The sequence below is a fragment of the Ischnura elegans genome, chromosome 1, assembly GCF_921293095.1.
Source record: "Ischnura elegans chromosome 1, ioIscEleg1.1, whole genome shotgun sequence".
In the NCBI taxonomy this organism is placed as follows: domain Eukaryota; kingdom Metazoa; phylum Arthropoda; class Insecta; order Odonata; family Coenagrionidae; genus Ischnura; species Ischnura elegans.
In genome coordinates, this window is record NC_060246.1 from 49,295,210 (window position 1) to 49,308,179 (window position 12,970).

A 12,970-nucleotide genomic window follows, 5' to 3' on the forward strand; every position below is an offset into this window, starting at 1 on the left:
GTCACCAAAGGATGATGATGCGGTATGGAAGGGATAGATGGCGCATTGCAAAGGGGGTAAAATGGTTGGAGAGGCTGGCGGAAATAAAGAGGATTGCTCCAGCAGATCGCGGAAACCGTCACTGAAGGCACCGGAAATGCCTAATATCCAAAGGAAGAGAGTACAGTCGTCGTACATGGCCGAAGCCATCGGATCAAAGGGTTTAACCCTAACTCCTGAAAGTGTTGGATGTGCACAGATAAAGGAACCATCCCCAAATGAACCTATATAAGACCTTGTCAGTAATCCGTAATAACATGATAAACGCCAAGGAATAACACAAGGATGTACTTACGGGGTGACCGCTCCCCTTCACGAAGGCCAAGAGACCCCTTCCCCGAAATGAGGATTTATTTACGCCAGTAAAATAGTATATTAATTTCAGCGCATGATAACACACAGGTGCCTGCTACACTAAGCCATTTCTTCAGTCAAGAAGTCTGGGGGGGAGGCTTTGGGGGCTTCAACCCCTCCAGAAATATTTACCCTCCTAGCGACTGTCCGCGATACATCAGCTGAGACCACTAGCGCAGGGGCAGCAATCCTCTGACGCTCCATTTTTCGATGTGGTTACATTTCATCAAGTCTACAACCGAGTCAGGCTGAAAAAAAAACAACATAATCAAATCTAATTTGCAACTGGACAATATTTAGCGATAAATAAAAGGAAAGATTCAGGTAATTTAAATGAGGTTTGATAATTACACGAAGTAATATTAGCATAATATTTGTGGCGAAGAAAAGTCACCGGTGCATGATTAAACTGGCCTCCGGGCCGGTAAAATGAGTGGAGGCTGTGCCTTCGGTAAAAACCAAAGATGATTTGCAAATTTCAGCATTGTGCAAACGAAATGTATAGCCTATTTAATCAAATGTATGGTTTCCAGATGCGGAGTAATTGACCTGGCAAAAAATTGCCGGTGTAGGCATCCCAAATATCACCAAAGAATCCCCCGAAGCAAATTTATAGGTACGGGACTGCACTGTACACTAAGGAATCTATTGTACCCACGAAAAATATTACAGGCGTTTGAAGGAGGTGAGTCATGCCAGGCGGCGACCAGTATTCAGTGGTTATCTATTGTACGAACAGAAGAATTTAAGTTGCCGTTTTGTGACGTTTTGGCAATGGAATGTTAGTATTTAGCAAACGTCTAAGGTCTACAAATGTAGAAAGGCACGAATAGACCATACAGAGGTTTACTGAAAGATTTACCGAGACTTAAATCATTCCATTCACTTTTTATGTAACTTCTATAGATTACATCAGACGCAAAGGATGAATTCACATTGAATGAAGAAACATCACTAAATCATAAGCACCATATTAAAAAAATATTAATACATTGCAGGAATTGCTATTCAATCACTAACACCTCCAAAGAGATAACACTATTGTCGCCGCAAAAAAGGTAGAACGCTGAACTTAGCAAATGTAGGATTTTCTGCCGAAGCTCCATAGGGTCGTGTCATTCATCGTTTTACTCATTGTTTATTTGGCGACAACAATGAATCATTAAACACTGTTTAAACGTACAAGTTTAGCTTCTAAGTTTGAAAGAGTGAAGAACACGCGAAAAACTATGAAAACGGCGAAACGGTCGTCTTCTTCATCTCGTCACGGGCAAAATATTTGATTGGTGCATTTCATTGAATTTTTATAGAGAGAACGACATCTTCGCATTGCAAAGAGCTTTTGAAAATTATATTATACGCATTCCTTGATTTTTAAAATGGCTGAAAGGTAGATTTTAATTTCCGAAGTTTAGAAGAATACATGAATATATAAGTTACGTATGCTATATGTAAAAAATATTTCTAAACTGCTCATGTAAGGAAATGTTTATATTGTTCCCCTTACTTAAAATAAACCAAAGAGGCGAAAATCGTCGTTTTGGTAGAGTGATTTGCCGCGGGGCGTTTATCGTTTACGTTTGAACAATGTTAAATGATTCATTGTTGTCGTCAAATAAACAATGAGTAAAACGATACATGACACGACCCTATGGAGCTTCGGCACAAAATCGTACTTTTGCTTAAAGTTCAGCGTTCTACCTTCATTTGCGGTGACAGTAGTAATACTTGCTGTGGACTGCAAATCCACAATTTTTTCTTTTTTTAACCAGCGGCAAGAGATCTTTATCCGAGCGAACAGAAAATTATGGGCGGACCTCACCGAAAACATTCCATTGCTGTCCAAAATTATAAGGGATCACGAGAAGGACAGAAAAAATTGACTTGAGAGCGGATATATTGAAGATACCATCCATTCCTTCAACTATCATAGATACTAAAAGAAACGTATTTTTCATAATTAATCGCTGTCTTCAGTAAGGCGATTGAAAGCATGTTTTCCTCTATCCTTTGCACTAATTGAGTAAGTAATGGTTTTCCAACATTTGATTGTAACCTAGCATGGATGAACTTATTTTCATTAATAACCTTCTATAGGTAGTATAGCTTCTGAAGATGTGTACTTGAATTATTCTACGTGTTCCATGGAGCGATCACACTGGGTGGGACACCGCCGCACCTATGTGAATGAGTTATGGAATCTCCATTTCATAACCATGGAATGCAATGCGTTGCACAGCCTGCTGATGAAAACTCACTCTTTGACACACAACTTTAAGGTGGCTGGTATGATGTTATGTAGATTTAGGCATCTGAAAAAATATCAATAAGGAATCACGTGAGTAGGGCTTAAAAAGATAAATAATTTTTATCGCGGTTTTAAGAAGATAGAAATTACAGTTTTGAGACTTCCAGGGAATAAAAACCCATTACTAGCAACTGCTCATCAAGAAAATTAATCTCTGGGAAGCTAAAGTTTCGGCCATAGTTTCTACTAGTATGCGAGCATAGAAATCTCCCTACTAGTATGAGAGCATAGAAATAAACGAGCCTCGAAAACTCAACCGAAGGCGTAGAGGCCTTAGGGGCGAGTGTCGATAACGGTAAAGGGGGCGACAAGGTCCTCGGGGTTCGATCATAAGAGTTCTTTGTGGAGATTTAAAAGCAACATTCCCGAATGAAGAAAAGAAAACCGAAAAAATACAGGAGGAGAAAGCGGCGATAAATGTAGGAATAAGGACTGTTTAGACAATATTAAGCCGGGGAGGCTAGAAAATACAAAACGAAGAAAGGGAGAGGATATGTGGTAAGACTGCGAGTTAAGATAGGGGAATGCTTGATTGACAGATACAAAGCGAAATTTACGGAGGGCTAGCTGTGGTATGAAATCGATAGCCAGATGAGAACGTAGCAATGACGGTGAAAATTGCACCACGCACCACTAACCAAGTAGAGGAGGTAGGAGTACATTGACGATTGCTATAGCAATCATGGGGAAGAGGGCATTCATATGGTATGAAAACAGGTACAGGAAATGATTGTGTGAATCCAGGTTTACAAAAATCCAGAAGAGATGAGGAAATTGAAGTATGAAGAAAGTTAAAATGGAAACTAAATTGGTGAATTGGATTGGATTGATTTGGAAGAAGAAAGAACAGACGGGAAAAAGCAGTATCATTTTACAATAAATAAAAGCAATTTACACGGTTATGGCATCGTAACAGGCATCGGTAGACAAGGAAAGGTCCAGAGGATAGTAGGATAGAGATATCAGAAAGATTCATCAAGGCTGGACAGTATGGTCAGACACAGTTTTAGAAACTGTGCAAATAACTCGTTCAGCTTCCCAGCGGCGGATATGCATTTGGATCACAACCTAGTGCTAATGAGACGTAACGCAAGGTTCAAAAAGGTAATAAATGCCAGAAGGGCTAGGAAGCAGCACATAGAAGATTTGAAAGATACTAATAGAAGGGAATACCAGTAAAAAGAGCACATAATTATACAGTAGGGAGGGGATATGGAGTCCGTAAAAGAGACATTGTGAGGATTAAAATGGAAATTACCTAGGAATTAGATTAATTATAATATAAATTACAGGTAAATTGGTACGGCGACCATCTGTTCATAAACAGGAAGGGAAGTCTAAATGATGGGACAGTGGTAATTAGGACCAGAGTAGAGATAAAACAATCACACAAGATTTTTGACTGTCAGGAAAATTTTGAAAAGGCATTTGATAGAGCAAATTGAGAAATACTCGAGTTATTCTTATGAAAATAGGAGTCACATTGGCCGACAAGTGAGACAAGGCTGTCCACTGTTTCCCATGCATGTCCACTCGGTGTGATGTAAACATAAAGCATAGTAAACACTTCAAACACTATTGTCAGTGTCTTTTTTGCCAAAGACAAGGATTTACGAAAATTGCATGCGTTGTGGTAGGAAAGAGAGTCGGTGATGAAATAGTTTCGATATTTTTATGGAGAAGCTTTGGATTGAACGATAGTTGAGGAACATTTATTGTACGTTAAAACGCATTAATAATAGGAAGAAGTATTTGAAAATGGAAAATCCTAACAAGGGGATAACCCTCCAGGATTAAGGAAGATCGTAGGAGAATTAAAGCTTGTCATTTTCAAGAAAATTTAAAAATATGCTCCTCTAATGTACATACTTCATCGACTGACAGCCAACATAAGACTTTCCATGCAATATTGTCTGGAATTTGCATATGCCCTATTAGAAAAAAATCTTCCGATTCAATTAAAAATGTCAATTTAATTCAATTGTATATGCCAATATTCAACTGAATTTCCAAATATTCAATTAAGTAATACAAATATTCAATTGAACATTGGGAAATTCAATTGAATTCTCAAATATTCAATTGAATTCACAAATATCCAATTGAAAATCTCAATATTTCATTGAATTCCCCCACAAGGTCTCCGCTGGAATTCATTATCACGATTATCACAAACCACCAATGAAGGCTAATGGTGTGATCACGCAAATTAAAGCTACAATCACGACATTTACGTACGTTAAATCCTTACTTCTCCTATAAAAAGATATTGAGTATAATGCCGGCACCTGACTAAGGAAGATAGCTAACTACAACAACGCCGATACCGTTATCCCGTTATTCATGTTTACGTGCACGTGGTTGACTGAATTGTGGGTAAGTTTTTGCTGTTAAGTGATATGGTGAAAGCCTTTATGTGATTGTAGTGTTTCAGTGTGTTCATTTAGTAATTCATCGCTAGTCTTCAGTTTTTTGATCGATTACTAATATTTGTATTTAACACGTAAGCATATTTATTTAACATAATTATTTTACGTGCCTTACGTCGCCGACAAGAAACTACAAGCATTGTCGGAGTAGTGTGTAACATGCAGATTGGTTTGTGTGAAGTGAAATCCCCGTGTTCTTGTAGCAACATGAGTGACATGTTTCTGTTGCGAAAAACGTTTTATGTTGGCTTAATGCACTACCAGAATTATATTCATTAGTAATTTAAAGAAGTCTATCTTAGAAAAAGACGTGTGAGGTATTTGTTGGTGTAGTTGTTGATAACCATTCAAGATTATTAGAGGTGATGGAAAATGTGGAAGTACAATTAAAGTTTTACGACACTGCTTCAAAAAAGATTTCAGTAGCAGTTTCTGTTTACATATTTTATTTATTTAGAACTCGGGATTCGTGAAATTTAGATTTACGCATATCCTAAATTATAAATTTACCACATTAGATGAATTTGTATATTAAAAAAATGTTTAATTGAAAAAATTGATCCGTTCAATTGAAAAGTGAGAAATTTAAATTGAATTTTTTTCTGTTGAATAACTTTTCTATTGAACAGTTAAATTGAATTTTTCCAATAGGGTGGATATCCACATTTTATGCAGGTTCTATGACGACATTTGTCTAATCGTATAAATTATAGAATATTCATTTCATTAAACAAAAACTGATTTAAGGCGTGATATAACGAAGAAATCATGATTTAAAAACTTACGCTTGTCCCCGAAATACTTTTCAGTTATCTAAAAATGAATGGTGCAATTGAAGTCAAATCACGTTTGTTGCATGAAAATAGCGCAGCATTCTACTCACACAGCTGTAAAAATCACTTTTTACAAAATGGATTAATATACACGCTGAGTAGGTAAGGAAATTTTGAATTCGATGGATGATGGCAAAATGTTTTTCTAACAAGCTAAAAGTATCAGTTTTCAATCGCGCAGTCATAACAGATGCATGATTATAAAATCAGAAATTCCATTCCTAATGAAATGTCTGTCTTAATAAGATCGATAAAGGTTGAATTACAAGAGTTTGCACCTTGCTGCAGTCATAACTATATTAAATAAAAAATTTAAAATGTGAACCTAATCACCCTACCTACATTTTTTCAATAAGTATTCATAAAAATACAAATTTAGGCAGTAGTTCTAACTGTGTTCTACTATCGGAATTTTGTAAGTAGCGGACATTTAAAGCTCAGCGCTATTTTGGATATATTACTCAAGGTCCATCTGTCAAGGTAGTAACAGACATTTGTAAAATTAGCAGGGTCGAACACTACCTTTCCTAGTCCTATTCACATTTCCAGCCAGAAACTTGCACTGTAACACCTTGGTATAAACTAACAAAATTCGCATGGGACAAACAATGGATATACTTGGACGGATAGATGGTATTGACGACCAACATGTTCCAATATAAGTCCATGAATGTAAACAAGGGGATTTACCATGGCTTTTCTAAAAAAATAATACGCTCTGAGATCGCCCAGCAACACAGCTCGTCGATCTGAGCTAAATGCTGAACGATTCACAACTACCTGCCAACAAAATGTGGTCACACAAGAACGAAAATTAGAGAGCTAATATCTACTCGCAAGCTTGAGTGAGCAGTAAAAACGATTTTTTTCCTTATTTTGTACATTGATAACCTCTCATTAATCTTTTTTATACACAATATACCAGATACCAGAATATATCAGGTAATATACCAGATACCAGAAAATATCAGGTAATATACCAGATACCAGAAAATATCAGGTAATATACCAGACACCAGAAAATACCAGATAATATACCAGATACCATAAAATAGCAGATATACCAGAAAAATACTTGACGAGTCAAATAGTCCACGGCTCTGCTACACAAGACAGAAAAAGTCTTGTGGCAGGCAGTAAATGAGGTGCCACAATGCTTGAAAAGGAAGCCACAGTCTCACCCGAACAATATTTCATCTTATTTGAATATATATTCTAAGGGAACTCTCATCACGGGAGTGCGTAGGTTTCCTATGTCTCTAGAACACTACATATTGGGAAGTAATGTCATAAGGTCAATGAGTAAAGTCCGACTAAATGGGGAACAGTGAGAACCATAGACAATTTCGTCGAGAACAGAATAAATTCGCTTCATACCACTGGTCTCAAATATGGAACGGGGTGCGTCAAGTTTTATATTCATAGCCATCCAGAGGCACACACCTACGCATGACTGGTAAAAAATCCCAATATTATCAAGATGCAGAACCAATATTTTTTTTCATTAGCCAATCTCATCAAACTTACGCGATTCTCTTCCACAGCCTTCACCAAGTGCTCCACATTTATCAGCCAAGATCTTCCTCCGCCATTCTTTCCATCCACTTGTCTTCATCTGGCCATCATTCTTCATATTCTCGATTATACCTACGCACCTAGAAACCAAAAGAAGTTAAATAATTGAAAAAATAACAATCCAGGGTCATGTTAAATTAATATTTTTCCCGAATTATGACAACCAAACATGAACACTAACTGAAGGAAATAATCCCAGGTGACTTTCATGACTCTACATACATGAGAGATTACAACAGGGGAATAGAAACACTTCATTAACGGTAACATCAATGGAAGGGAAGAGACTGTCACACCTTTCCCAAGTCCCCAAAAGTCCCCAAAGACAACTGTTGACTAGGAAAAGGGAGATTTAAAATAAATAACACAAACAATAATATAACAAATTAGATTTTCGACACCAAAATATTAAGAAAAGGGTAATTCCACGTCAATTCAACACAGAAAAGTGACATTTTCAACCCGACCATTTCAGATTTCTTTCAAATTTGGTGTATTCAATGGTACTGGTAAGTGATGGAAAAATACCAATTTGTAGAGGTATATGATGATTTTGACAAAAGTTACAGGCCCGCAAATGTTGTAAATTTGTCGAAATTTCAGCGTGTCTCTCTAAAGGTAAATGACTATAATTCCGGTTCTATTCAAGGTAGAAAGATGAAACTTATGTTTTTGGAAAGGTAATATGTAGGGCTTTACATTGATATACAACATGGCCTATTTATAATAATTTCAATACTCGAGGTCATTGACCTTGACCTTTGACCTTGAATATCTCAAAACACCCCCCCTTCAAATTTTTTAATAAAAATATATGTTATTGCTCGTACATTTTACTACACGCATACAAAATATCAAGATGGCACACTTAAGGCATCATGCCCAAAAAATTATTTGTCTACGGAACTACACAAGCAAAATGCAAGAAGTACCACTTAAATATGAAATGCCCATTGTTGAACAATATAGGTCATGGCTATATCATTGCAGGGTTACAGAAAACAATATGATGGGTAGCTTCAATGAAAATACAGTTAAAATTGGTAAAAACCAGGGGTGGTTTCAAAGAGGGGCTAGGGGGGCTAATCCCCCCAGGGGTATCCAATTTACACTAGATAAAATGGTAATTTTTTCGGACCCCCTCCTTTGCTGCAAGATTCAGGTCCATGCCCTCACTATTAATGCCAGGATGAAAGAGAAAGGAAACGATAAGGCAGAAAAGCAGATGATAATGAACCACAGAGGAAAGCATCCATTCTCCCCACACAGAGCACACAATCGCTATGAAAACACATAAATCGGAGCGTGAGTGGAAATCTTCTTTGAGGGTCCAACACATGCTGCTCCTAGATGACGCATCCTAGCATCAGCTGGAAAAGATATTATTAAATAATACGAGCACACAAACAAAGGCAATGAAGAGGCACAAAACGAAAGCTGGCAGATATGTCTCATATATACTCACTAAAAGTACATAAATGGAAGCTTAAGAGATAGGAATTCTTAATGAAAGATTTGGATGCCTTCAGTGTATCGTGCAAGCTTTAGGCATGGCATTTTGAAGACGCATACAGTGCATTGCATACGCTGGAAGAGGTACCACGGGCATTTAAAGTCACGCTTGAGGGGTTAATCTAATTAAGACTAATTTGCAGTTAACCTAATTACATATTTTAATTATTGAATCAAGGTGTGAGAGACTAATCTGATTAGAGTCAGAGAGTTTAATTTAAAGTGAGAATCATACAGTCATTTAAGCTACTTATCTGTTGCTTGTCCATGGATGTCACTTCAGTTGGAACTATAGTGAAGTGTATGAGTAAGAATCAGACAGTCATTTAAGCTAATTATATGTTGCTTGTCCCAGGATGTGACTTCAGTTGGAACTACAGTGAAGTGCATAAGTAACTTTAGCACTATTTCTTTTATGTGAAACAGTAGTTTGTGAAAAATGGCTTTCATGTCAAAAATGTACTGTTGCAATCCATTTAAAGAAGAAGGCCATGCAAGAGTAAAGAAAAATTTGAGAGACGTTCAGGAGTGGATGGCAAATGAATCACCTAATGTATTGATAGGTGGGAAAATTTGCAGTAAATGCCAAAAAAAAATATCACAGAAGTTATTAGAACATGCTGATGAACTTCCAAAGAAGATGTAATTGAAAATGAAATAGCACCTGCTATTGCCCTGGATTATTTAAATAGTAACCTTCAGTGCTTAGGTGAATCTCCTGTGAAAAAAAGACTTCAAAATGAGAAAAATTACCCAACAGAAAAATTGAAAAAGGTAGCCTCAGTTTTGGAGCATACTTATTTGGTGCAACCTGAAAAGGAAGAGAGTGCAGAAAGTGAAATCATAGCCCAGCTCAAAGATAAGTTTCATAGTTCAGAAGTGTATGTGACAAGGCACAGATTCTGACTGTGCTTCCGAAGAGCTGAAGTGTTAGGAAAACCTTGAGAGGATTTTTTGCCTCAGATTACATGGTACGCAGAGCCAAACAATTAGTGGCAGAACATGGTATTTTGGTAACACCAAATCCAAAGCCAGTTAAGGCATTATGTGAGAAAGCAGTCCATGTGTACGTGACTTTTATTGTGACTATAACATGAGCCGTATGATGCCCGGAAAAAAGGACTATGTGTCGGTGAAAGAAAATGGAGTTACACTGCATAAGCAGAAGCAGCCAGTGTTGCACAATCTTAAGGAAATGTACAGATATTTCAAGGAAACATATCCAGATTTATAAATTGGATTCTCCAAATTTTGTGAATGGCGGCCGAAGCACTGTGTTCTTGCGGGTGCTAGTGGAACCTATACTGTTTGTATAGGTCTACTCTTGGCATAGATTAAGTGTCGTATAAGTGTTTGTTAACCACTGGCAGGGCAGTTTTAGAGACTTTAACAAAATCAACGGATGATTTCCTAGAAGCATTTTCATCCAGTTTAAAGCATATAATACCACACTCATTTATAACACAACAGCAGTCACAATTATTTAAAACTACAAAAGAAGAACTCAATGTGAATGAATATCTTGTGGTTTGTGATTTTGCAGAGAACTACTCCTTCATCATTCAAGATGAAGTTCAAGGATTTTACTGGAATAACTGACAGGCCACAATTCATCCATTCGTGGCTTACTATAGAGACGTTACCTCTAATAAATACAACATGTGTCATATGTAGAAATATCTGACTGCCTTCATCATGATACCGTATGTGTGTATTGTTTCCAGCGCAATTTCATCAATTTCCTGAAATGCCACTTTTTAACTCCAAAGCACATTTATTATTTTTCGGATGGATGTGCTGCCCAATACAAAAACAGAAAAAAATTACATCAATCTGAGCTACCATCAGGAAGGCTTTGATGTCACTACAGAATGGCATTTTTTTACAACAGCTCATGGCAAAGGACCTTGTGATGGGGTTGCAGGGACTGTAAAAAGACTAGCCTCACTTGCAAGCCTCAAGAGACCTTTTGATAACCATATATTGACAGCACAAGAGTTGTTTCAGTGTAGCAAAGTAAATATTCCTTCATGTACCTTCAACTATACACCGACTTCCCATCACGATGAAGACATGACCATGCCGAAGCAACATTTTGAGGTCCCTGGGGGGATAAGCCCCCATAGCCCCACTTTGAAACCACCCCTGGTTTTTACCAATTTTAACTGTATTTTCATTGAAGCTACCCATCATATTGTTTTCTGTAACACTGCAATGATATAGCCACGACCTATACCATTCAACAATGGGCATTTCATATTTAAGTGGTACTTCTTGCATTTTGCTTGTGTAGTTCCGTAGACAAATAATTTTTTGGGCATGATGCCTTAAGTGTGCCATCTTGATATTTTGTATGCGTGTAGTAAAATGTACGAGCAATAACATATATTTTTATTAAAAAATTTGAAGGGGGGGTGTTTTGAGATATTCAAGGTCAAAGGTCAAGGTCAATGACCTCGAGTATTGAAATTATTATAAATAGGCCATGTTGTATATCAATGTAAAGCCCTACATATTACCTTTCCAAAAACATAAGTTTCATCTTTCTACCTTGAATAGAACCGGAATTATAGTCATTTACCTTTAGAGAGACACGCTGAAATTTCGACAAATTTACAACATTTGCGGGCCTGTAACTTTTGTCAAAATCATCATATACCTCTACAAATTGGTATTTTTCCATCACTTACCAGTACCATTGCATACACCAAATTTGAAAGAAATCTGAAGTGGTCGGGTTGAGAGGTGTGTTGAATTCACATGGAATGACCCAAAGGAATTGAGCTCTACGGTCTTTATATATCGACACTGAAATACGCCTCCAATGGTCGTAAAAACATCCATTTTACGGCTATTGAAACTATTTTGTAACTGTAGACAAACGCCTTGACCGAATACTGCCATTGTTAGAATCGCGTTATTTTCCAGGCTGGTAGAATGGCCTGCCATGACGGTGAGCCCGTTAATTCGACGAGGAGCATGAAAAGACACGTACAAAGTGACACACAACATGTAACGACGTGGCCTCATGTGCGCGCAAATTCTCGGCAATATTAACGCTAATACGTCAAAGAAGCATGTAGGGAACTAGAATATTTGTTCATCTGATTTTCCATAAAGCAGCCAATCACATCACAAAATAGATTAAATCCAGTGGGATTAAAAACTCGACTGATAACCATTTATCAGTGTTAAACTTCTGCATAATAAGCGACGAAAAAAGGAACAAAAATCCGCTCCACTGACTCCGCATAAGAACTCCTAAATTTCACTGAAGATCATCAATGAAATTTAGGAGTGAATATATAGCATTCCACTGCCCGCCAAAGTCGAACAAAAATCTTCTAACGGAAGTTCACACTTCGAGATCGCTGATGTGCATTGAGTTCAAATTTGGCCAATCTGGTCTGGTCATCAAAACTGGCGCATCAATAATATTGTCATTTTTAGACATTTTAACTCAGACGCGCGGTTTTGTCGATTATTTCATTTTTTCAATCTGAGATTTTTAAGCTAATTTAGTTTACTATTTTGCATTGTAGCTGAAGTTTTAGTATTAGCTAGACCAACTAAAGGTAAGATGGCGAATTTTGTGGATCCGTATGATAGGTAACATATATTCACCACACTTTTGCATATATATAGATTATTGTTGACCCACCAAGGTTTCGACGAACTATATAGCTACATTTGTCATTATCAAGGCGAAAGTGCATGTGTTTAGAGCTTTTATTATACACTTTCAGGTTGGTATAAGAGAAGGGGTCTCCGACAGTAAAATCTGAAGACCATACTAAAGTAGTCTGCGGTTATGCTATCATAAACTCGATATTTTTCATTATTCGTAAAGAAGTGTTTACAGGCTCCCAATAAATAAATAAAATCTGCCCATATGAAAAGATCAAGCTCCTTTTATGATA

General features: G+C 37.1%; 1 protein-coding gene across 1 annotated transcript in view; it reads right to left on the reverse strand.

Annotated features, from left to right (window-relative positions):
• Positions 1-12,970, reverse strand: part of LOC124159619 (G protein-activated inward rectifier potassium channel 3-like) — an 84,958-nt gene that overhangs the window by 49,285 nt on the left and 22,703 nt on the right. The window contains exons 2-3 of the mRNA XM_046535563.1: positions 7,491-7,618; positions 526-641 (exon numbers count right to left, since the gene is read on the reverse strand). Coding sequence (XP_046391519.1) covers positions 526-551 — 26 coding nt within the window. The 5' untranslated portion in view covers positions 552-641; positions 7,491-7,618. The remainder of the gene's footprint in view (positions 1-525; positions 642-7,490; positions 7,619-12,970) is intronic.